General features: G+C 36.4%; 1 protein-coding gene across 7 annotated transcripts in view; it reads right to left on the bottom strand.

Moving 5' to 3' along the window:
• PPP1R12A (protein phosphatase 1 regulatory subunit 12A) overlaps positions 1-26,802 on the bottom strand; it is a 147,965-nt gene extending 121,163 nt beyond the window's left edge. For 4 of the 7 annotated variants that reach the window (XM_045069079.1, XM_045069081.1, XM_045069080.1 and 1 more), the window contains exon 1: positions 26,297-26,802. In XM_045069079.1, coding sequence (XP_044925014.1) covers positions 26,297-26,533 — 237 coding nt within the window. In that variant the 5' untranslated portion in view covers positions 26,534-26,802. The remainder of the gene's footprint in view (positions 1-26,296) is intronic. The other 3 variants (XM_045069078.1, XM_004752352.3, XM_004752349.3) reach the window with 1 other exon arrangement.
• Between the last annotated feature and the right edge of the window lie 867 nt (positions 26,803-27,669).

The following is a 27,669-nucleotide window of genomic DNA, read 5'->3' as shown; positions in this document are numbered from 1 at the left end:
GATGATGTGAGTTTTTATTCATTTAGCCACTCATGGGTGTAACACCTTGTTTAATATAATCGGCATCTTATTCTATATAATATTACTTAAGTATGTACTTCCCTTGCCTCTATTAGACTATAAACTTCCTGGAGTTACAAATTGTGTTAGTCCTCTTTTTCCCCTACAATGTTTATAGCAGAGTGCTCTGCACATGCTGGAACAAGTATCAGTTTAATTGAACTGCTTTAATAAAATTTCTTTGTCCTTCCTGTTCTGGATAAGCCATGGGAAAAAACAAAATACAAAAAAAAAAAAAAAAACCCAAAAACAAAACCCCAAAGGCAGATCTGTGAAATGAGGCTACAGAAAATCAAGGGTTGGTACTCTCCAAATTTTATCCTAGTCCTCTGTTAAACTACAAAGCAATCTTAAAACCATTTATTATGCTGTTTATCCTACAAGAGTGTCACATCTAGGCACAAACATATAGAAACATGCACAAATAGAATGCAAACTCCGTATGAACTCCACAAGTAAAAGATTTTTGTTTACTTTGTTCATTGATGTGTCCTAGTGCCTAGAATAGTGCCTATGACTACTGTTTAACAGGAACACAAATATTTAAGGAAAATATTTATGTTGAATATACACAACATACACATTTCCATAAATGTGCCTTTTAAATTAATAGCAGTGAACTTACATAATGAACAGAACTACTTATAGCTATAGCTTTAAAAGCTTTAACCATAATACCCATGAACATATCCTTCCAGATACAGATTTAAGTTTCTATCTGGCATTTTAAAATAGTTTCCAAAGTTTATCTCCATATAATCCGAAGTGGTTATTTTCTTTATGTATATGACTCCAGGAAGCATACACATTGAATTTTAAGAGAAGGTGGCTCCTCAAGAGTCACTGCAGATGTACCAAATCAAGCTGGCAACTAATGAGATGTCCTGTACCACAATATAGAAGGATTGCCCAGCTATTAAAAATCTTAATATAACCACTCACCTGTGTATCTATATACCAAATAAATTAGGGAGAGAGATTTCCAAATGTTCACTTCTAGTCAACACTTAAGATGAGGTCTCTGAAATGAATCATTGTGAAAAGAATTCTTCAGACCATTAAACATTTCCTGCATTTCAAGCAATCAGTATCCCATAGTGTGTGTGTGCTAGGTGCTAGGGCTACAAAGACAAAATTAAGGGGCTTATATTTTAGTGGAAGAGACAGTGAAGTAAATGAACAATTACAGAACCACTACAAAAAAAAAGCAAGATTTCAAGGACAATACTCAAGATTGCTCTGTATCAGGAAAAAGTCAGGATAAGCTTCTTGGCAGAAGTGACTGCTTGAGATACTTAATCTCATGAGCTAGAAAAATAGGGGTCATCCCTCAAAGAAAAACTCAGTAGTAGTACTGCTCAAGAGCCAGTTTTCTCTAGGGCAACTGATCCTCTTCAGGCAGGTTCCTATAGTTACTGAGGGACAACTGAAGGACATTCAGGTTCTTGATGAAACAGTTGGAAGGCATTTCATTTGTTTTCAGTTCTTGGTGATTATAAATAATGCCACTATAAAAATCTGTATACAGGCTTTCATGAAACCATATGTTTTCAGTTCCCTTGAAGAAATAAAAAAGTAAGCTTACTTTAATTTGCTCCTCACTTCTTGTAATCAACTGCATAGCTTTCTTAAAGGTAACTATCATCATGTAGCGATAAGAGGTATTTACTACCTGAATCTGCCCAAAAAAGGGATCAAGGAAAAGGAGCAAAATAAAAATTAGATTAAGATCTATAGAGAAGCGGGGCGCCTGGGTGGCTCAGTGGGTTAAGCTGCTGCCTTCGGCTCAGGTCATGATCTCAGGGTCCTGGGATCGAGTCCCACATCGGGCTCTCTGCTCAGCAGGGAGCCTGCTTCCCTCTCTCTCTCTCTCTCTGCCTGCCTCTCCATCTACTTGTGATCTCTCTCTCTGTCAAATAAATAAATAAATAAATAAAGATCTTAAAAAAAAAAAAATCTAAGGAGAAGCTACTCAATTTTTAAATTGAATCATTCAACAATTATTTACCGAGAATTCACTATGAACCAGGCCCTGTGATACATGATGATAAATGTTTGGGCTTCAATGGCAAACAAACAAACAAATGCACAATCACACCCTAAGAGAAGATCTATGAAACAAAAATGCATAATCACATCTTAAGAGAAGAAGTATAAAAGAACAAGGAGCTAATAGAGAAAGATACATTTGAGGAGAATAAGAAAGTCAGCAAAGGTTTCCATCAGGAAGTCACAAAGCTTGATAGGAGTTAGCCAAGAAGTGGAAAGACTGTTACAGATGAAGGGAAAACATTAATGGGATGGAGGCATGAAAGTTTAGTGTGTCTATTTGAGGATCTGAAGGAAGTGTAGCCAGAATACAGATGTACAAGGAAAAGAGACTACAAAAGTCAACAGATCTTGAGAGATCTTGGAATTTTCCCTACCAAGTTTGTTCAGCTTGGATCAACTACTTTATATATCTGACAATTCCTGAAAATTAAGAGAGATACAGAAATTCAAAGCAGATCAATCTCAAATCTGTTAAGTGTTCTCTAACAAAGAACATCATTTCCTCTGACTGTTACTGATAATTTCAGCACCAACATTTAAGATGAAAATCTGATATTTTGTCTTAAGCTCTTTTATTATTTGCATTTTATACATTTGGTATTTCCTTTAATGCAATAAATTGGTCCACTTTTTAAAGCAAATACTAGATTTTTGACATCTCTGATTCTCAAACTGAAAAAATTAGCATAATTCCTATTTCAAAATTACAAAATTCAATTCAGCAAGCATTTATTTACCAGATACTAAAAAGATGTGTTTACAAAGACATAAAAAAATGTTGAATTTTCAAAGTAACTTTTTTTGAGAGTCTTGTTTCCATGCTGTTTAACTTATGAAATCACTTAAAACTGATTCTACCGGGCGCCTGGGTGGCTCAGTGGGTTAAGCCGCTGCCTTCAGCTCAGGTCATGATCTCAGGGTCCTGGGATCGAGGCCCGCATCGGGCTCTCTGCTCAGCAGGGAGCCTGCTTCCCTCTCTCTCTCTCTGCCTGCCTCTCTGTCTACTTGTGATCTCTCTCTGTCAAATAAATAAATAAAAATAAATAAAATCTTTAAAAAAAAAAAAAACTGATTCTACCAAAAATACCAATCATGTATACCTTAAATTTTTGTATTATTCTAAATGCCACTATCTGGACCATGATAAATTAAGCCTAAATATCATGTATATATACTATATTTTATCTATTTTGCTCATTATAATTAATTGTTTGAGAAAATTAAGGTAAATATAAATACAATAATCAATTCACAGCTCTTCAAAAGAATGAATGTAAAACCACACTACAATTATTACTAAGTCATTTTCCCCTCTACTCAATAATAACTCTGCCTCTCCTCCCATTCAACATTAGATTTTTTTCTTCTAAAAATCTGCTTGTCTACAAACAAGAAAGTAATTACTTTTACATAAAAGTTCTTCCTGTTTCTTCCCATTTCTCCTGGACAACAATAAAATACCATTTCTATGTAGTAATTAAATAGAAAGAACGCTCCTGAATGACTAAGGTCATTCAGATACATTCACTCTGTACCCCCAAATAGAATAAAAACTCAAAGGCAGATAACACCTCATTTGTGCTCCATAACACAAGGTTTGAAATTGAGTAGTTATGAATAATTAGCTCTTCTTTCCCTTTTGGTTAGAAAGGCTGTAGTAGGTACTTTCACATATACCAATTCAGAAACCCTGCTGCAGAATACTACCCTTCCCTAACAGACTCTAAGGAGAGAGGCCTTGGACAGATTAGCTCATTCCAGGGATAATAGTTCTTCCCTCTACATTTTACTATTTCTTAAACACCTATACCACTCTATATAACATTTTATTAAGCAACTGGCTGTTTAATAAACTTGAAAATCTGCAGGTATCACTTGCTCTATATTTAACTTTTTGAAAGGCAACAGCTTTCGATACTTAGGGGGCCAAGCAAAAGTTATGTGGTATAGAAGTAAAGCAAAAAGCAAGGTGAGAGAACTATTGTTTGATTCTTCAAGACACTTTGAAGCATCTTCACTTTGCCTGAAGTGAATACCCAGATCACACAAAAGTTCAAATACAAATACAAAAACATTTCTAAAAACCTAAAATAGCAAAACTCATGTTTGAAAATCCACTTTAACACGTTATACTGTAATTCAATTCACAGACAGCTTGGCTAATCTTTCTTCCAGCTGCCATGTTCCTAAAATAATCTCTCTTTACTAATTCTATTCATGTTTTACCATAGCTATTATTTTCCTGCTTAGTATACTTAAAAAGCCTTCAAACAACTTTTTGTAGGCTGTTAAGCAAAATTCTGGATAAACATTCTAACAAAATAAAATTGAAAAGCCCACTAACTTAAAGACAACACCACTAGAGCTTAGCAACACAACATTAATAATTGAGAAACAGAGCTACATAAAGATAAGTTTCTTAAATATTTTATCATACTATCTTTATTCTTTCTCTTTATTATTTTTATTTTCTGAAGGAGAGGCATACAGTACCTGTGTATTCTAAATCTTCCTTGACTTCCTGGCATCAAGGTAAAAAGAAAAAAATAAAAGTTAAAAAAAAAGCAAAAAATGTAAAGTGTAGAGTATTTATAAGTATGTAGAAGGTGAAAACAAGAAACTGATAAGCAGATCAAGTGCCTTCAAAGGAAGATGAAAGTTCGTTCTACTCCTATTTTCACTTAACGCTGGGCTTTAACTAAATATATAAAAATATATATTTTTTTAATTTGAAAGACTGCTGGGGCGCCTGGTTGGCTCAGTCAGTTAAGCATCTGACTCTTGATTTCAAACAGGTCATGATCTCAGGATCATGAGGTCGAGCCCCACAACAGGCTCCTTGAGATTCTCTCCTTTCTCTCTGCCCTTTCCCCCCACCCGGCTCCTGCATGCGCACACACTCTCTAAAATAAATAAATAAATAAACGATCTTTTAAAAAACTGGAAGACTGTTATACTTATGGAGTCTAAGCAAACAACAAACATAATATTTTAAATGGAGTGATCTCCACTCTTATTAGCCTAAGGAGCAATCAGATTGCTTGCCACAGTAAAATTCTGAAAGAACAGAAAACTTCTTCATATAAATGGAACTTTGGGACTGGAAATGTTTAGTTAGAATACTAATTCATCATTCATTTCTTCTATATGAAGTCTTCTTTAATCAATGTTAAATTTTATAGTACCTTACAGAATAATTAAAGAGTAGAATCTTTCCTGAAAAGTCACTTCTTTTTGAAACAGGGTGATGATCCAAAGTATTATATTTAATTATTCAAATCTTCAGAGAGGATACTGATAATTACCATATCCAAACTAGGCTCTAGTTTTACTTTTATTCCAAAATAGGAAGAGAGCAATTAATAGAAAAAAACAACAACAAAAAAGGAGACGCCCTTTGAATTTTTTGCGGAAACTAGGAACTGCTTTTCTCGTAGCCTTTTTTTTTTATCCATCATCCACAGTCCTGTAAAGCGTAGAAGTTCTAAACTTGGAATCAGATTAGCCAATAAAAACAAACAAGCTTTTAGTAATGGAAAAAAATGACCTAATACAAGAGTAGAAGCTAGCAGAAAAGCAGGTATATGATCCCATATATGTAAATTAAAAATGAAACAAGCACGTAATCAGCTTTTTCACAGTATCTTCCAACAAAAAGAACATTTTAAAGTACTTAATGAAAACATAAAATACTCACATAAGACCTATAACCCGCTAATTCTGTATTATATGTTAGGCATTATATGTTAACATTTTTCAAATAAAGGTATTTAGACCCAAGGGCTGATAATACAGAAATTAATCAAATCCAAAATTTTGGATCCTAAATTCCTTTTCCAATATCACTTACAATCATAAACAGTGAGCCTTGGGATGATAGATCATGTTAGCAGGCAAAAGTCAAACCCTGATTTCTCTGGCTGTCTCTAGAAAGTTTCTTGGAACACACCATGATACAGCTTCAGGAATTAACTGAACTACTGGATCTGCTCTGGCCTATCCATTGCTCTATGTTTAGTTCAGGGATTCCTGAGAATATCATATAGATGGAATCTGGAGATTCAAGTAGTACAGAGGCAATATAACACAGTATTTAACAGTGTTGAGTCAAACTGCCCAGGTTCAACTCCCAGCTCTGAAACTTATGTGGGGACATTGCAGTTAAAACTGTTACCTTGTAAAACAAAACAAACAAAAAACCCCAAAACACACACACAGAGACACAGATACACCCCCACACCTATCCCCCAAACTGTTACCTTGCTTTCTTCCCTGGTATAGTGGAATATTAAGACTAAAAATATTTACCTCTTATGATTCTTTTGAGAAAATACAAGTGCCGGGGAGCCTGGGCAGCTCAGTGGGTTAAGCCTCTGCCTTCCGCTCGGGCCATGACCTGGGGATCCTGGGATTGAGCCCTGCATGGGGCTTCCTGCATTGGGCTTTCTCAGCAGGGAGCCTGCTTCCCCCGCGCTGACCCCGCCCCCTCTGCCTGCCTCTGTGCCTGCTTGTATCTCTCTCTCTCTGTCAAATAAATAAATAAATAAAATCTTAAAAAAAAAAAAAAAAGGAAAATACAAGTGCCTAAAACAGTGTCTGTTATATAAACACTATTATGTAAGTGTTAATTTACTGTTTATTATTCCAATGAAACAGGTCCTTCTGATGATGCGGAGGTATTCAATTCCATACCTGTTATAAGAATCTGTCCTAGTTAATGCATCTCTTTATGTCACATTGTTTTCACAATAAAAACGGGGAAGAAGTGGGCACCTGGGTGGCTCAACGGGTTAAGCCTCTGCCTTCAGCTCAGGTCAAGATCTCAGGGTCCTGGGATAAAGCCCCACATCAGGCTCTCTGCTCAGTGGGGAGCCTGCTTCCCCCCCCTTCCCCCTCTCTGCCTGCCTTTCTGTCTACTTGTGATTTCTCTGTCAAATAAATACATAAAATATTTTTTAAAAAAAGGGGGGGAGAACTACTTTGTAACTGCCAACAAGTATTAATCGTCTGGAGGGTGAGTAAAGAAGAGAAGAGTTTATTGGGAAGAAAAGGGTTTTTGTAAGTTAGTCTAAAAGGCCCAACCGGAACAGAATGGGATGGTGTAACTATGACATCTAATTAAAATGAAACCTTAAGGGGCACCTGGGTGGCTCAGTGGGTTAAAGCTTCTGCCTTCAGTTCAGGTCATGGTCCTAGAGTCCTGGGATCCAGCCCCCATCAGGCTCTCTGCTTAGAAGGGAGCCTGCTTCCTCCTCTCTCTCTTCCTGACTCTCTGCCTACTTGTGATCTCTGTCAAATAAATAAATAAAATCTTTAAAAAAAAAAACAACAACAAAAAACCTTAAAAGTGTATCTCCAAGAATTATTTTGTTCTTAAAATTTTTTTTGTGATCTTGTAAGAGCTACATAAAACTAAAATGCATTAAATTTAGTTTTTTCTAGAGGCTCCTAGGTGGCTCAGTGGGTTAAGCCTAAGCCTCTGTCTTAGGCTCAGGTCATGATCTCAGGGTCCTGGGATCAAGCCCCACACCAGTCTCTCTGCTCAGCAGGGAGCCTGCTTCCCCCCCCCCCCCGCCTCCCTCTCTGCCTACTTGTGATCTCTGTCACATAAATAAATAAAATCTTTTAAAAAAATTTATTCTACAAAGAATTTCACTTCTAAAAAAATTAGAATTAATGCATTTATTATTAATTCTTGTTTAAGGTCTCCATCTCCTCAAAATATATTACAATTAGAATTATAATTAAGAGTAGGTATACTTGTTCAGGGGGACCCAGACCCACCAAGCCACTGCTGATAATCTAAGATGACACATGAATAAACCTAAGGTAGATCAATTTGTCTCTTTCCGAGGAATTAGGAATTAGAACTCAGAAGATCAAGGCATCAAGATCTAGATAAAGTTCCTCTCTAGGTATCTAGACCAGAATATAAACTCTGAAATTATTGGTGTCCTTATATTTTGCCTTTTGAACAAGGAAAATAAGAAATCTAGTTTGCTTGCAAAAGAATAATAGATTTGTCAGAAACAATGATGAAAAATTTTGTTAAGATACTTCCTGGGTTGCATAGAGTTGCTGGTTTGAATTCATTTCAGAAGGTGAGATTCTATGAGGTATCTCCATAATCTTACAGTGAATTACTACACTTTATTTAGGCTAGTTCTGATGAGTTTTCTTACTTAAAGAATCCTAACTAATATGTGTAAAAGGTCCTTCTACCATTTTCCTACTTAGCTCCCTTCTTTTGTCAAGGGATTCAAAAGAAAACAGCTGAGCTGATGGTTTAGGGGGCAGATGTCTTAGGGCATATGAAGAACTACAAGTATGCGTGTGTAATTATGTACAAATTTGCTAACAATTCTAGAAAATGGATTGGAATACAGGTTTGTTTTTCTCTGCAGAATTTTGTTATACAAAACCACGCTCCTGGGGGTGGGTAATCAAAAGAAGGCTGTAGCTGGTTAATACGGGCTGAAACCGTAGACAATGCTCAAACTGTAGAACTAGATACCCATTCTACAGATGTGAGCTCACAGTACAGAGGAAGAGTTGTGGTTTTTTCTTTCCTAATTTTTTTTTTTTTTTTTTTTTTTTTTTTTAAATCTAGGCTAGGGGAGCCTGGGTGGCTCAGGCTTTAAGCACTCTGGGATCAAGTCACGTGTTAGGCTCCTAGCTCAGTGGGAAGCCTGTTTCTCCCTCTCACAAGCTTCTTGTTTGTATTCCCCCTCTTGCTGTCTCTCTGTGTCAAATAAATAAATAAAATCTTTTACAAAATTAAAAAATAAATCTAAGTTAAACACTAATTTAGCTTTACAATGATTTAGTATGTTTTAAACTATTATACTTGTCAGATACAAGGCTTGCTGTTAAGCTTTTAGTAGCCTTTCTTCCATGTTTGTCAAAGATGATCTTTACTAACCTACATGCATCACTATATTAATACAGGTATTTTACATTAACAACCATCTTTTCATCTTATTGTTTAAAACCAACTATTTTATGCCTTTTTTTTTTTTTTTTTAAAGTTCTCAGCTCCTACAGTTAAATAGGATCCTAAACATCCTAAAATGTTAAACAGGATAGGGTCAAAATTAAGAACACAACGACCACTATTTTAGTCCTCCCTCTTGGCTGCCACTGAGTGACTGATTCAATCACTAGGCTGACATGAATATGATGGTTCATCCAGCGGTTAATCCATCTAATCCTGCTAATACTCATGCCACATTTTTGTCACATTAACCACAAAGACCTACCAAGAGCCTGCTCAAGTGGTTTACTAAAAAATCAAGCTATACTTGGTTTGCAATACTTCCCTCATTTAAATCTAAAAACCTTGTCAAAAAAGGAAATTAAAGATAGATCAACATAACTTAGTTTTCAGAAAACTCAATCTGGCATCTAGTGATCAACACAATCTCTTATAAAACAATGTTTAATAATGGGTATCAGAAACTTGCCATAGTAGAAGATGATTTTAAACATGTAAAAACATGTAACTTAAACACCATGCTATCAGTTACTTTCTCCTATTTTTGTTCCAGTTTACACCTCTTTAAAGACCTTTTTCTGTACAGCAGAAGCGATGTCAATGATAGTCAATGATATAATAATGTATAATGAAAGATGATAACTGCATTGTATACAATTATGTATACAATTGTAATGTATACATTACAACTGTCAAATCACTATGCTGTATAGCTGAAACCAATATAACATTATGTCAACTACACTTCAGTAACAACAAAAAAATTTTAAGGCCTCTTTTCACTGTCTTGAAAAATATTTTCACAAAATTCATGTAACTCTGTAATTCAACATTCTTGATTCTACTCTTAGAGATTTGGGGCCATTTTCCAATTCATTTTTAAAACGTATTTATCATTAAATGCTTTTACTCTTCATAAAGAACAAGGCAGAGGAGTTTCCTGTGTACAAACTGCTTTTCTAGATCATTTCTCATATTTCTCCTATTATAATTACTTAAAATTCTGAAATCCAAATTTTATCTTTTAAAATCTCTTTATTCCTCAAAGGCTAGCTGCCTTTCTGGGAATTATGCTTATCTTTTCTCTGAATTTTCTGTAGTCCACCTGCCAAAAGCTTCAAAACATATTCAATTAACCCCTTGATTAGTTTTCTTACTTATTTTTAAAACTCTCCCAAGGTATCCATCACATTGCCAATCAGTCTTTCCTTTTTAAATAAAAAGGTTAATTTAAAAAAAGGCAGGCATTAGTGCAGAAATAAATACTTAACTATCAACACCAGCTTCCTTGAGTGGCCAAAGAGTAGCAAACAAATACCCATAAATTATATCAGTATCTCTATATTTAATCCTTAATACAATACTGGAACTAATCATTTTAGCATTCTTCTCCAAGTCAGATTCATCTTCATCATTTTTTCTCCTTGTTTTTAATGAGAAATCTGTTCTATTTCCCTCCAAGAGATAACCGCTGTTAACTAGAGTAATTTCCCCAGATTTGTTACTATGCAAACAACTTTTTCCCCCCAAATGGAATCATACCATATAGTCTAGAAACTAACTTTTTAATATTTAAATATTTTTTGAAAGAGAACAATTTATGTACTATCAATCCATTTTGCACATAACACATATCTTGCCCCACCATCCCATATCCCAGATTAGTTTTAAATGTCAAGGGTGGGTTGAAAAGGGAGAAGATATCATGTTAATTTTGCATTAAAGTTTAAAATATAATAACCATTTCCCATTTTGTCTAAGCTGAGACAAGTTCAAAGATGCTTCTTCAAGGTCAAAATAACCCACACAACATTTTTGTACAACTGCTACTTTTCTCATTAAATGTGCAACTTAAAAAAAATATTAAAATGCTAAAAGGTCACAAATACTCAAAGCAACTCTAGTAAAATTTTGAACAAAACAAAAACAACTCTTTAAACTGTATTAGGTGAAAGAATCAGGGAGTCATCAGGGAGATGCAAATTAAAACCACAATGAGATATCACCTTACACTTAACAGAATGGCTAAAATCAAAAAGACAAGAAATAACAAAAGTTGGCAAGGATATGGAGAAAAAGGACCCCTCATGCACTACTGGTGGGAACACAAACTGGTGCAGCCACTGTGGACTGCAAACAGTATGGAGGTCCCTCAAAAAAATTAAAAATAGAATTACCACATGAACCAGTAAATTCCACTACTGGATATTTACCAAGAAAACAAAAACACAAATTTAAAAAGACATATGCACCCCTATGTTTACTGCAGCATTATTTATTATAAATAAGATATGGATGCAACCCAAGTGCCCACTGATAGGTGAATGGATTAGGAAGATGTGGTATATACGCACACACACATTGGAATATTACCATCCATTAAAAATAATATCTTGATATTTGTAGCAACATGGATGGACCTAAAGGGTATAATGCTAAGTGAAACAGATCAGTCAGAGAAAGACAAATACCACACGATTTCACTCACACATGAAATTTAAGAAACAAATGAACAAAAGAAAAGATTAAAAAAATCAGACTCTTAAACGGAGACTAAACTGATGGTTGCCAAAGGAGATGTGGGTGAGGAGCATCGTGAAATAGATAAAAGGAATTAAGAGTATATTTATCTTGATGAGCACTGAGAAATGTACACAACTGCTGGATCATTATACTGTATACCTGAAACTAATTTATCACTGTATATTATTTATAATTGAATAAAAAATGTATTGACAAAAAATGTATCAGGTTGTAAGTTTTTTATTTATAACTAATATCTTCTTTACTTTTCCTAAAAACATGACTTAGTAAATTTAGGAACTGAGAAAATATTAGAGATGGTTGACTAAATGCTTTAACTGTACTATTCTGAGCAAAAATCCAACATGGCTCTGAAAAAATATACTCTCATCTCTCATTTTAATCTATGACCTTATATTCACAGTGCATTATTTTAGGCAATAAAAGACTTTCAGATTGTTACTACTATCAAACTTTATTCCTAACAGCTTTGTGTTCTACCCCCTGAAGCCTTTAAAAACACACACTCTGTTCTCCCCCGACAATATCATAAAAGTAAATCTGGCTTTACTTCTAAGTTCTTAATGAACTCTTCTGAACTTGAAAGGCACAGAAAAACAAACACAAAATTTTACATGTATTTTTAGATGGTTCACCAAAATCTTAAAAAAAAAAAAAACACATCTAACCATGAATCCTTATCCTCTGGTTTTTCTATAGCCTCATAAATCATTTTCCATTTGGTATTCACACTTCCAGAAAACCATGAAGATCTAAAAAAAAAAAAAGGCTAAGTTCAAGACTTAAACAGAAAAAAAAGAAAAAACTATAAATAAGATTTTGATTTATTATAGTTAGGCCACCCTTCCTCCAGGCTGGCTCAAAAACTGGTATATCCTTCAGCATACATTTTGCACTTTGTTATAATTCCTTGTTTATTGCCAGTCTCCCCTTAATATCATTCAAATATACTCTGCTTCTGACCTAAAAAGTAAGCACACAGTAAGTACTCACTGAATGAATATATGCTGTGAAAAGCACCTTTACTCTACTCCAAACCAGAAGCTAAGTGCATGCACATCTTTGACTCCTATTCCCGGAAGTTAATCCACTTCCAATTCATATTAATTCTATTTCCTAAATGTGTCTTGAGTCCATCTACTATTTCCCAACTCCACTGCCATTAACTTAGTTCACTTCTCAGACTACTCAATTTCCTAACCTCGTCTCCCTGCCCTTCAGTCTTCTCTTTTCAGTGCATTTTCCACATTGCAGCCAAAGTGATTTTTTTTTTCATTGTTCAAGGATTTTATTTATTTATTTGACAGAGAGGCAGGCAGAGGGAGAGAGAGAGCGAAGCAGGCTCCCTGTCAAGCAGAGAGCCTGATGCAGGGCTCGATCCCAGGAGCCTGAGATCATGACCTGAGCTGAAGGCAGAGGCTTAACCAACTGAGCCATGCAGGTGCCCCCAAAGTGATTTTTTCTTAAGGAGAAAATTTGATTGTCTCATTTAACCTGATTAAAATCCTTCAACACTTCTGTTCACCTCCAGCTCTTTGAACACACTATTCCCTCTCTCTGAAATAATTTTCTACATTCTTCTGTCCCTCACAACCCTGGCTTTTACTCATCACTCAGCAGCTCAAACATCACCTGTCCCCAAGAAGCTCTCCTCCTCCCCAAATTTAGGTGAGATGTGCCCTCACAAACTTCCACACCACTCTGTACTACCACCATTACATATTGTTACACAAAACTGACATAAATGTATAATTACCTGTATATATTATCTATATACCTCAGTACTCTGTAAGCTGTGTTAGGGTAGGGACAATGTTTGGCCATCCTCTTGCCATCACAATTACACTGATGAACACTAAGCTTAGGCTGGAGTTGGGGGAACTAGAAGATAATTATAACCTCTGCCAGTGCCTCAATTCTTAGTGGTGAACACAGAGAATTTTATTTTTAAAAAGTTATTAATAGCTTATTGAGATACAATTCACACATCATGCAATAACCCATTTCAAGTATGGAATTAAAAGAGTTTGAGTATATTCAGAGTTGTGTAACCTTCACCACAATCATTTTTAGAACGTTTTTTATCATACTAAAAAGAAATAGTATACCCATTAGCAGTCACTCCCCATTTCCCCTCAATACCTCTAGACTTTGGCAACCATTAATCTCTCTTCTATCTCTATGTATTGCCTATTCTGAACATTTCATATAAATGGAATCATCCAATATGTGGTCTTTTGTGACTGGCTACCTTTACTTAAGCGTAATGTCATCAAGATTCACCTATACTGTTTCAAGTACAGTACTTCGTTTCTTTTTACTGTCAAATAATACTCCACCAATTTCAGTAACATAATAGAGGACATTTTACTTATCCACTCAACTGATATTTGTGTTGCTCCCTCTTTTTGGCTTTTATGAATAATGCTGCTATAAACATTAATATACAAATTTTGTGGGGATATCTGTTTTCAATTCTCTTAGATATATACTAAGGAGTATAACTGTTTGGTTATAAGGTAACTCTATGTTTAACCTTTTGAAGAACTGCCAGACTGTTTTAGAAGTGGCTGCATCATTTCATATTTACCACCAGCAGTATAAAGGGTTCTAATTTCTCCAAACCCTAGTTAATACTTGTTAATGATCTGTTATTTTTATTAGAGCCATTCTAGTGGGTATGAAGTATGGTTTTGATTTGCATTTCCCTGATGGCTAAGTAATTTCATTCTGTAAACTCTATGAGGGTAGTATTGTTATCTGTTTTGCTTAAAAATAAAATTCCCCCAGGGCCGCCTGGGTGGCTCAGTGGGTTAAGCCTCTGCCTTCGGCTCAGGTCATGGTCTCAGGGTCCTGGTATCGAGCCCCGCATCGGGCCCTCTGCTCAGCCTGCTTCCCCATTTCACTCTGCCAGCCTCTCTGCCTACTTGTGATCTCTCTCTCTCTCTGTCAAATAAATAAATAAAATCTTTAAAAATAAATAAATAAATAAATCCCCCCAGCATTCAATAGCTATGATACATAAGAGGCCTCTGATTTATCTTTCAGGTGGGCATGTAATGGGAGCTGTTAACTACATGTAAGAAGTGAAGAAAACAGAAGATGATGTTGAGATTTTAGTTTAATAAATGAAAAACTGATGATACCAAAAATTAGATGTGGATTACATTAAAAAGGAGAACAAATCATATAAAGAGAAAAATTGAACTACAGGAACGAATGATATGGGAAAGGAAAAACAGACATAGGAGAACCTTGGAACATTATTCTTTAAAAAAGAAAGAAATTGGGGGTGTCTGGGTGGCTTAGTCAGTGAAGTGCCTGCTTCTGGCTAAGGTCATTATTCCTGGGTCCTGGGATCGAGCCCTACTTTGGGCTCCCTGCATAGAAGGGAGTCTGCTTCTCCCTCTCCCCTAGCTCAGGCTCTCTCCTGCTCTTTCTCTCAAATAAATAAAATCTTCGGGACGCCTGGGTGGCTCAGTTGGTTAAGCAGCTGCCTTCGGCTCAGGTCATGATCCCAGCGTCCTGGGATGGAGTCCCACATCGGGCTCCTTGCTCCGCAGGGAGCCTGCTTCTCCCTCTGACTCTGCCTTCCACTCTGTCTGCCTGTGCTCGCTCTCGCTCGCTCTCTCTCTGACAAATAAATAAATAAAATCTTTAAAAAAAAAAAAAATAAATAAATAAATAAAATCTTCAAAAGAGAAAGAAAGAAAGGAAGAAAGAAACAAAGAAAAGAAGGAAGGAAGGAAGGAAGGAAGGAAAAGAAATTAAAAGGGACACTGAACAGGGGCATTCAGAAAATAAGCAAGAAGGGAACAGGATCATAAAGGCTGTGGACACTCATTACCTATAACTTAAACATAACTTTCGCAGGGATGTTCTTCTTGATATTCTAGGTTAAGTCCTCCTAATAAAAACTTTCATCTCACCCTATATTTCTATTCTAACTCTTACTAAAATCATTTGTTCACACTACCACCCCACTAGATAATATGCTACATTCAGGCAGGGAACATTGCTTTTAGAGATTTGTACAAACGCCAGGCATATAGTAGATAATGATTTATATATTTGTTGTGTGAATTAGTTAATCACTAATTTAAATGAGTAACAACATCATATATCTGTAAAATACAAATACTGTTTAACATTTTAAATAACTTATATGCAAATTTTATTAAGACACATGGAGTAATAAAACAGATGTATGTCAGGAGAAGTATTTTCAAGGTTAGTCTTCTATCTTAAATACACTAGAGACTTTACTGAAAATGTCTTTTGTATAAAGAAACATTAAAAAAGCATGTTATTTTGAGCAAAACATATAAAATTATAGGTGAAAGTTCTAAAAAGCAATCCTAACAATACAATGCCATGAGTGAGCAAGGATACAATACCCACTATATCATGAAAAGTTGGAAATATAATATTCATCACAGACAAGTGGGAAAATAAATTTTGGGATACACACCCACACACCCACACACGAATACTATGTAATCATTAAAAAGGAAAATGAGAATCAGCATTCATTAACCTAGAAGTTTTTTAAAAAATGTTTAATTTACGGGCACCTGGGTGGCTCAACTGGTTAGGTGGCCAACTCTTCATCTGAGCTCAGGTCATGACCTCACAGTCATGAGATCCAGCCCTGCATAGGGCTCCATGCCGAGCATGGAACCTGCTTGAGATTCTTCCTCTCCTCTCCACTCCACCTCCCCCTACCCCACTCATGTGTGTGCATGTGCAAGCTCTCTCTCTTTCTAAAAAAAAAGTTTAATTTAAAAATAAGTTTACAAACCAGAAAATTAAATACAACCATTTATAGAAAATTATATATTGAATAAAGATGGACAAAGGAAAGTTTAATAAGGTTTCACATGGGCCTACCTCAGGCCTGAAAATCTAAAGTCCTTTTTTTTTTTTTTAAAAATAGGCTCAATATCCAACATGGAACTTGAACTCACGACCCTGAGATCAAAAGTCACATGCTATACTCACTGAACCAGCCAGACATCCCAGTATTTCTTTCTTTCTTTCTATGTTCTTCTATGATACTTCAACTACTTAAATAATTATTCTTAAGTGTTTATCTGGGATAAAATACATAAAGAACAATAAGCAAACCTGAAAGTAAGCCATGTTCCAAAGCAGAAAGAAGATGGGGAAGACGAAAAAGCAAGAGCAGAAGACACTGAAGGCTTAATAATTACTTAAGGCTTTTTCGTGTATATCATGGGATAAGTAAAAATGTTGGGATGATCAGAAATTTAGACATTTTATTGTAAAAAAAAAAGATGGTTGAAAGAGTTAAGCAGCAACAGACATTCTGTAATGAAAAAAACTTGAATATGAGACAGTTTTTATGCAGCTTGTTCCATGTACTCAGAAAGGATAGACTGCTGAACAGGTCATCTGTCCTAATCTTTCAAGAAAAACTGTACAAATTAACATACTTTTGAGAAATACAATAGCTCTTAATGAAATGCAGTGTCATGCGCTGGCAACAGCAGCATCAAAATCTTTTCTGGAAAACAAACATCTACAAAGAAACACCATGTTCAAATCACAAGTTAAAACACTGACTTATTTCATGTGAAGTCTAGAACACAAAGAGTATGCCAGGTTAACATGAAGAAATTCTGAAGCATACACAAGTCCAACATAAAAAGAGTTAAATAAAATCCAATATGGCCTCCTTATGATTATATTCCAATTAAAAATAAGCATTTTTTAAAATATCTTCTAATTACTGACAGTATTAACTATGATTACCCATGTTCACCAGACATATGCTCTTGGTCACCAAATGACTATCAGTTTCAAAATTAAACGCTCCTGAAAGAAAAGAAAAAGAAACAACAAAAAACACTTCAACACTGAAAATATTCAAAAGATCACTGTGGAGCTGAAGAGTTCCAGAAATGTTCCAAACAAAAGTATGAATACTGGAACACATTTATAATAATCTAAAATAAGATTAAATAAAATGTACATACTTTAATGTTTCCTATAAAGGTAATTGGTATGTGTGTGTTTTGAAAGTTAATCCAGGAAAATAGACTCTTCCACATGGTTAACTTCTTAAGAGGGTATCAACTCACATTCTCACAAAATTTCTTTGGCACTATGCAAGTATTTAAGAAACTGGCACAAACTTTCTATAACCTTATCTTTTTGTTATAGAACATGTTAAACTACAAAAAAAATGCAACTTCAGCTCAAATATGACTTAATAATCAAACTAAAGTAACTTTTTAAGTGAAGCTCTCCCTGCAGAGTATCTCACTCAACACACATAAGGCATTTAAACAGATTACTAAAAAGGTGACAGCTGAGGAATGCCTTCATTTCTTTCCATGGTTTCCACCAAATGTCATTTCAGAAATACCTATACAACACATGACAATGTGGAATGTCTCCACCCATGAAAGAGCATTCTAGTCGAGCAAGCACACTTAGGGCAGTAACCAGAGCTCAAGTTTGTCTTTTTATGGTTAGCCAGCACAACAATGAAAAGATAAACAACCAAAATACTAATAAGGTCAGAAAATCCTGGCATATAGCGATCCGCAGTGAAAGTGTTATTTAGAAAAAAATATACAAAACTGTGATTAAAATCATTTGAAAATATGAATTAGCTTCTAATGCCAGTATCCTAAGGACTCCTTTTCTAAACCAACAACCAACAATTTGTTTGAAAAAATTCATTTTTAAAGTATGTTGCATAAATGAAGCAAAATTCTGCTTATATTGGTAATCAGGAATATATTCCATTTCAAAAATAAATCTAAGATCCTGCTAAATTTTGACTGTAACAATGGCTACCTTTGCATTTTAAGCATTATAAAAGTAAGTTACTGGTATAAACACTCGTATTACAATTTTTAATGATCGCTTTGTGCCCACGTCATGCAAGTCTCCACTTTGCGCTTTGAGCTGTGCTTTAATATAAATAAGCTAAGAAATACATTCCAGAGGAAGACTACATGTGCAAAGGCTTATGGAAATATATATATGAAACTGGTGGTTCCTAAAATATGAACTGGTGGATCACTGTCACTGGTTTTGTGAATCTCTAGTTAAGTTCCTTTTTGCTCCATCTTGGGTAATCAGGGGCCAGGCACTTGTACCCTAATGATCTGGCCTGCCACCACCTGAGTGCCATCATATCCTTCCAAAAGGAGGACACAGGTAATCGCGTCATGAAATCTGTTCATCCCCACTTACACACTCTACTTGCATGAAAGATTATCAAGAAAATTTCTGGTCAATACAGCAATAATTTTATAAATTGACAAGACTCCCCACTTTCTTTTATTTATTTGGATACTATAGCCTTTATTATTAAAATATTCTTTTTCTTTATGAAAATGGTGATAATAGTATAAAGTGGTCACACTGGCAAATAAAAATTAGGCTATCCCCTTTTAGTCAAATTTAAGTAAACAGGTCTATGAAATGTAAAATTATGGGAATCAGTGATTTAATGGGCAACATGTAAATTACATTCCAAATGTTGCTCTCACTTATTACTACTAAGGAAAAAAAATTCTGGTACCATTTCCAAGTTAAGATCTAAAACATAATTTGGCTGAATTTTGCAAAAATGATTTAAAATTATTTTTTTAACTTGGATATTCCTACTAACAAAAGGCTTCCAATTAAAATCAAATATGATTAACATTAATAAGTATGGTTTACTAATTCATAAATTAATTCAGTTAATTATATTAGCTTTTCATGTATTATCTCAAGTCCTAATAATCACTGTTCAGGAAGTAAAATGCAGATTAAATGGTAGTGACAAACTCATGGTTGTTTTTTCTTTTATTTTGTCCTGATATGAGTTTTCCTATAACTTATCTCTTTTCATTAAAAGTGGTATATATAAACAAAGCATGTGCAGTAAATGCATACATAAAAATGCCTAAAGCAACAATATAAATTATTTTTAGGATAAAGGAAAATAGAGACATTTAAAGACTAAACTCTATGTCTCCAAAAAAGGAGTTTTTGTTGCTTTTGTAACTTCCTTGCAACTTCCCAAAGCACTTGATCAAATATTCTGCACAAAATGACCAGTCAAAAACAATCTTGGCAGTTCCTAAACTTTAGGCTAGATTCTGAGGTTAATTTAGATATAGTACTACTATACGAACAAATAAAGTTCATAAGGGGGTTAGCTAGCTAAAACAAAAGTAGATGAAGAAAAAATTGTGTGATATTGTGTGTGTAGTGTGTGATTCATTTGATTCCAGTTAATTCATTTGATTCATTTAATTCAGCTGATTAACTGAGAAATCTCTACTAATAATCAATCATAATGACTAGAAGATTTAAGAATACTTCTTCAGACTTAAAAGAAGAAATCTGGCATGGTCTTAAGTTTGGGCTTTGGAATCAGAAAAACCTACATGTTAGAACCCAGCTCTGTTATTTATTATCTTGGCAATCTTGAGCAAGAAAGAAGGGATGCTGTGAGAATTAAATGAGATACTGGTTGTAAAAGCATGTACCACAGTGTTCCACATATACCAAGTCCCCAGCAAATGTTCACCAGCCAATTCCACTTCTCAATAAAACACTAGTAAGTCATGGCTAATAGCCAACTCCAACTCAGAATAGACTCAAAAGAACTTTTGGAGGTCTTCCATCTTTCAAAGATGTATACCTTTTGGTATACAGTACTCCATCTTTCCAACATGATTATGGAACCCCATAAACTTTCATAAGAAAAGTGGGGGTGAAAATGGAAATATTTTTCAGGCAGAAAGGGAATCAGGAACTCTCAAGAAGTAATGTTAAAGCAGTAACAAAATAATTTTCTATACTCTCCATCCCCCATAAAAGTAATCTTTCTAGTCATCTTAAAAAAAAAATCACCTAACAAGACTCTTTTTTTAAAAAAACATTTTATTTTTAAGTAATCTCTACACCCAACAAGGGCTTGAATTTACAATACCGAGATCAAATCGCATGGTCCACCAACTCAGCCAACCAGGCGCTGCTAGACTTTTTTTTGCTTTTTTCTTTTTTTTAAGCATAAGTTCTTTTCTTATGTGAACAGTACTTGTAAAATGTGGTAACAAATTTCTTCTATGCCATCTAGTGCTTCTACCTGATTATACTAGAATATGCTCAGTCACAGCTTGCAATCACACTAGCTGAAGCACATGAAAGATGGTCTTGGTTATGACACTTCAAAGTCAGACCACAAAACTGTTGCCAGGAAGCACAAAGGCAGCAACTGCAGAGAAGACATTGTAACAGCAGAACTGTGGGCACTAGTGCCCTAAACCAGCACATCCCATATATGGATAGGGTTGTCCATTTATTTGCAGGAAGTGAGGGGCCAGTTTAGAGGGGTTAGAAGTTTTGTTTGTTTAGGTGGGTTTTTTTTTCCCTTTTAATAGATTTAGGATGATTTCAATAAAAAGTTTTAAGAGCCATCAGCATCAATGTGTTACAGTCTTCCTAATTAAAAAAATCATGTAGAGAGAGTAATTTATACTACACGCTCTTTTAAACAGCTATTGCTGTTATTATTTATAAGTGATTCATTAGATTCTTCTAAGATCTTAACATCCCTCACCCCCGAAAAAATAAACAATAAACTCTATATTCACTTTTAAACAGATTTCTCATATACAGCAATTACATTATTTTCTAACAAGAGACTCAATATCAACCACTCCAATCTCTCTTCCTTTTGGTTGGAAAACACTTTAAGTAGCCTTATTAGAATACTTTTAAAGAGAGTTACATTTCAGATTACGATTCAGTGAAAACAGCTTGGCTGAGAAGATTAAGCCCTTAAGAAAAGACTGCACAAAAGTATTCCTTTTACTGTCAAGAAGGGAGCCACATATTTTTACAAAGAAGCTTCAAATGGCGCCCTTAAAGTTGATAAAAGTTGTATTTTAAGAGCAAAAGGATTGAATACTAAACTTATCTGCAAGTCTGTCTCTATTGAAAAGTAAAAGGAAACTTTATTTTAAAATTATGATAGCATAGAACATGGATCTAATTCTACTTGGTATTCCTGTATAGGACCTAGTTCAGACTCTTATAAAGAAGCTGGCAAATTAATTAATGTCTTAAATAAGTATTTTTTAAACATATTACTAGGATTTAAACTGGTTTAGGGTTTTTTAAAAGGAAGAAGATTAACATTAAGAACTTTTTAAAAGCTCAAGATATTTAAACAAATCTACACAGAAGATCCACAACAAAGATTTTCATTTGTTTTATGAACATCTAAGTTCCACTATGTGTAAGAACAATAAAACTTTGTACTTGTAATAATAGGTAAAAGACACACGTCAATAAAATCTTTAGTGAGCACCTAATATGTGCCCGACTCTGGAAATACGACATGTAGAAAATTGGGTCCTTATACTCTATCAGGAAAGACAAACTTAAAAACAAACAGTATTCAATAGAAGCGTTTCAATAGCAGCAGAGAGGCTAAATATAAGATACAGTGAGCACCCCAGAGAAGAGAGTCCTTCTCCAGTGCCATATTCTTATTCGAATTCAAAGAACAGAAAGATCCCTACTGGCTGGCAATTCCACTGAACTCTGAAGAATAACTAAGATTTGACTGGCAAAGAAGGGAGGGAGGATAGTCTAGTGGCAGAAAGAGCATAACCATTGGCATGAAAATAGAAAGGTAAAGAGTAAAAAACAATGCAATGGAGATACATCAGTTATAAGCTAAATGATGAAACACTAAATTTAAGGAAAGGAGTGACACATTGAAAGTGCTATTGTTAAAAAAAAATATTTTTAGAGCAATATGAATGCTGGATTGGACCAGAAACAGAACAGAGGCAGAGAAAGCAGTTAACATATTACTGTACTCCAGGGATAAAGTAATAAAGGTATAAACTAGGTTGATAATGAGAGTAGCCAGGAAAAGAACTGATGAAAAGGCAATTGTGAAGATTGATTGGATATATGTAGACAAGGGGACGACTAAACAATAACTGAGATGTTTAAAACTTGATCCAGAGATTAATGACATCATTAAAAGATTCAGAGCTATCAATGAGAAGAGTAGGCTTGGTGAAGAAAGATTTAAGTTTTATTTCAGGTTGAATTCAAAGAAATTCCTAACATTGATGTAAAACTAACAACTTAAAATACTCAGACTGAAAAAAGGATACAGGTGAAGTCTAAGGAAATAAAATTAAACATACATATGTATCTAAACTAATGTTACCTGATAAAAGAGTATAAAACTGAATGCTAACTATGAAAATCCATGTTTGAGTAAGAATCCTTTGAAGAAATCACAAAGCTAAATGTAAATGCAGTAATTGCTACTCTATGGCAGAGGCAGTGAACCTCTACTTACTATCTTACTACTTAAATACACATTTTTAAATATAAAATCACAACATAGTGAATTAATATTTCATTCTACATCAATACATCAGCACTAGAAAAATGGAAATGAGGGACTGGAGCTCTGCAGAAATGTGAGAACTGGAAATCAACTTGATAGTTACTGGCACAGAGTAAGTAGATAAGATTTTAAGGTAAAATCGAAGGTTAAACTCAACATTGTTGGAAGAAATCTCAGTCCTGCATTATGCACACCAGTATCAGCAGTAATCAGCAACAAAGCATTCTACAGAAACCTCTATTACTCTTCTAAAATATTTATAATGTATACTGAAATACAGATATAGATCACAAGGCAGAAAACTCAACCAGGTACCTATAAAATCAGAAGTGATTAATGCCCACAAATTAAAGTGAAAATCTACTCTAGACCTCAGTTCCAGAAAATGAAGTTTATTTCAGCTTCAATACCGTTCAGCATTGTTTTCTAGCTATGGGAGTCAGCAGGAGAGGGAGGCTACTCCAAAGACCAAGACAGGAAATTTGACAAGAACACTGCTTTTTCTCCAATATGGATGACATATTTCTATACAAAAAGAACAGCTAAAAATTAAGTAGCTTTTGTAATTTCTAATGAGAGGGCACATTCAACCAATAAACTTTTAAATATAAGCTGCTTACATTAAAAATGGAAGTACAATATGAGATTAAGTGTAGTTATGGCTTGTAAAGTTTCTAAAACTTCTCCTGACAGTGAAATTTAAGATGCCTGATTAAAACCAAAAAGATAAGTGAATATTTCCAAAGACTAATCAATAATCTAGCAAAAACATTTTAGGTATTACACGCTTTTTTGAGAAGTTAATTAAAAAAACACTATTCAAAGGCTATTAAATCAGTGGGTCAATTTTAGGTTTTATAATTTAAGTACTTAAAACAAGCAGCATTCGAGAGATTTCTTAAAAGGTTAAAATTTTCTTGAGATTCCTTTTAAAAAAGTTTTATTTACCACCTTTCACTATCTGTCGTCCTGAATTTGCCCAAAACGAACTCCTTGTTCTCAAAGTCGCAACAGGGGAAAAAGTATGAGTTGATAAAAAAGAAATGAGAGTGGAGAAAACATGATAAAAATTTTAGTACTTGGTATTTTAAAGACTGTAGCTTCAGGGACTTAAGGAATGTGCAGATAAATTACAAAAAGATATTATGCAAATGATTATGCATAAACTTTTGCTTAAAAGCTTGTCAGGTAAAACAAAATACGCAATAAAGGCTATACCTGTGTGTTGTCAAACTACTGAATTCAGTTAATCAGGAAAACATTGATAAGTCAACTAATTCTTGCAACATGTCCAAACTGAGAGGGGGGGGGAAACAAACTTAAAAAGTCTGTTACATGTATTTTCTCTTCCCACCTAGGCCAGTATTACATTAATATAAGCATTAGAAAATTTCCTCTTTCCCCAAGCCAATACAATTGGGTTCCTCCACGAGTGTGATAACTTTAAATTTCTATCTGACAATTTTAATAAAATATATTGATGTAAACCATTATCCAATTGTACCCTGACCTTAGCATACAATAACTGTGTCTTTCAGAATTAATTCCATACTAAATCGTGCAAATTGCACTTAAAAGATCCTTCATCTTACATAACTACATTACCATTTTTAGTGCCAAAAGTTTCTTTCATTCTCTATACCATGTTTTTAGAATCTAGAGTTTGCTATGCTTTAAAATAAACCTCAGCCAAATAAAAGACTCCAAATTTATGGAACATAAAAAGAACTACAGACCGCGCTATATTTTTACTGGGTGCCACATTCTGAATTCCAGATTTGTCCAGCAATTTGTCAGTCATTTCAATCCATCCAGTCAACTTTGTAAACAAAGGCTATAAGCCAAGTTTGATATGAGAATTCAATTAAATAAAACTTAAAACGGTCATCATTCACCAAACAGGAAGCAGTAAAAGGAAAATGCCACCACACACCTTTTAAAAAGGCAGCAAGGCAATATTCATAAAATACAGAGCCTTAAGTTTCAACCTCTGTAACAAGTTTTTGTAACAGTCTTAAATAAAATACAGCTATGATCTTCCACATACAACCAAGGTAACGTTGAGCTAGTTTACAAATCTTTTCATTTTAAGGGGAAGCTATTGCTATTAAGTCAGATTCTAAGTAATTCCAAATTGCCCAGTAAGAAAATAGAGTCTATGTCTTGTCACCTATTACCATCACTCAAAGATTGCTTTTTATGCAGAACTCTACGTGGTTGTGTTGCTTTTGGCCTGTTAAAGGCAAAGCAACATTATCTCTGGATTGCCAATAGTTTCTCCTTATTTGGCTAACACTGAGCGATCCCAATCAGGCTACTATAAAACTTTAACATGCACAAAGAATCCATTTTGAGAAAAGTTTGTGAACAGCTTTCTTTTTTATCACCCCCAAAAGGAAAATCGGAGCTTGGTAATCGGTTCTGAAAAGCGTGCCCAGTGTTTATTCTTCTCTTTCTAACCCCAGCGCACACCCCAAGACGTGGGGCTCGAGGATCTCTGACACTGCGGCAAACTCTTCTCCCAAAGACACTTCAGTACCTTTGGGTCCGGCGGTGGGTAAGCCCTTTTGAGCACTTCCTTACCTTACCCATCTCCATCCCCTCCCTTTCATCCGGAGCAGATCAGCTAATTACACCCCATTTCCCCCTCCCCAATGACCAAGAGTAATAAAGGAGAAAACAGGAAATCATCCGCTCAGACACTCGGCTTAGGGCTCCTGATTACTATTATTATCATCATCATTTGTAATCAAGCCCTAAAAACTACAGTAAATTCAATGCCCACCTACAAGCCAAAGACGTCCATCTGTTCAAGTGTCCCTAATGCCCCTCGTGGGTCGTTTTCTTTAGCATCCCTCGTCGTCCAAGTATATCACTGACATCGGGCCCAGGTACAACCCCAATACACCCCACACCGTCTCGACCCCGAATCCCAGACACACGTTCACAAATGGCCCTGGCGCCCCAAGCCGATCACAGTCCCTTTTTCCTCTGCCCCGGAAATCACCCGGTTCCTAACACCAACATCAACTAGTCTGAAGGGGGCCTCAAGCCAGAAGCCCTCCCTCCACCAGTTCTCTTCCCCCTCCCTCGCGGGAAGCCGCCCCCTCACCCCGCAGCAGGGAGTCTCCCGCCGCCCCCAGCCTCCAGAGGCCGAGGGTGGGGAACAGGCCCCAGCAGGAGGCCGACGAGAACCCGCAGGGTCCGGAGACCCGGCGGTAGGGTGCACAGACCTGGTGCAGGGCAGTGAGTCCGTCCACATTGGCGTAATTGATGTCGGCGCCGCGGTGCAGCAGCTTGAGGACCTCGTCTGTGTCGCCGCTGGAGCAAGCAGCCAGGAAGACGGCGCCATCGTCGAACTTCACCTTGGTCTTCTGGCGCTTCACCACGGGAGGCTCGAGGTCCGTCTCGGAGCCGATCCAGCGCTTCAGCTGCTCGTTCCGCTTCTGCTTCGCGTCCGCCATCTTCATCCCCTCTCCTGCCGCCGGGTCTTCTTATCGCGAGGGGGGGAAGGGGGAGGCGGAGAGGGAAGAGAGGGGAGGCAGGGGGTGTGTGACTGTTTCTATGAGTGCGGGCCAGAGGAGGGCTGGGAACCGGGAGGAGACGCTCGAGACTTCCAGTATCCCACAGAGCACTGGGGCGGCGCGCCCGGCCAAGCGGACCTCCCTTCCTACCCCAGAAGCCCTCCCGCCCCCGGCCCAGCCACCCGTCACCGGCGGCCAATCTAACGTAACTTCGCGAGATCCGGACAGGGAGGCGCCCTTCGGCCACTGCGCATGCGCCCTAGTCCTGTGCCCGCCCCAGGAAGAGCGCTCCCGCGAACTGCGGCGGGGGCGGTCGGGCCACCGGAGGGAAGCGGGTGTGGTCCAGGCCGCCCGGGCTGCTGGGGGCTGGGACCTACCTGGAAGGGCGGAGACAGGGAAGGGAGGTTCCGCCGCTTGGCTGAGGGCTCCTGGGGTTCCGGAGGCCCACAGTCGGGCGGTACCGCGACTCTACCGGGCCGACCCGCCTCCGGGGCTGTCTGAGCTCTGCAGAGTAGTTCGCTCAGGGCGGAGGATTTTCCTATTGGCTGCATTATAGGGATGGAATGGAGGATAGGTCGTGAAATTCGGGGCTTGCGATTTTCTGGGGAACTCGGATAAACTTGGGCTTGTCAGTATTGCTAAGAAGCTCTCAAAAGTGGGGTCTCTGTAGTTACCCCACTCTGCTGGCAGTTACCCAGATCTCAGTCATAGGTGACCGCCTCATAACAAGGGTTGACCTGCGGTTGATTGCGGCGGCTTCCTGCCAACCTTCACTGCAGAAACGTCTTTCCTCTTATGCTTGTTTTTTTGTTGCTTTGTTTTGTTGTTTCTCTGTATTTCGGGTCCTCTCACCCTTTCTTCAGTGCTCTAAGCCTGCCTTGTATTACCAATGAGCTTAGCTCAGCCTCGTTACTGGTCGTAACCTTTTAAGGGATTTCTGGTTCCTGCCCCCATCGCTTTCTAAGGATGGGTAAAGACCCAGCTGCTTCTAGGGTTCAAAGGAATGTTAATATTACGCAATTAATTCAGTTGGTATTTATTGAATATTTACTATGAGCCGGTCGTTGTTCCAGGCACTGGTG

This window comes from Mustela putorius, unplaced genomic scaffold (genome assembly GCF_011764305.1).
Source record: "Mustela putorius furo isolate JIRA1106 unplaced genomic scaffold, ASM1176430v1.1 tig00003911_pilon_pilon_pilon, whole genome shotgun sequence".
Lineage (NCBI taxonomy): Eukaryota > Metazoa > Chordata > Mammalia > Carnivora > Mustelidae > Mustela > Mustela putorius.
Note: the sequence above shows the minus strand (reverse complement) of the source record. Positions and strands in the feature narration are given on the sequence as shown.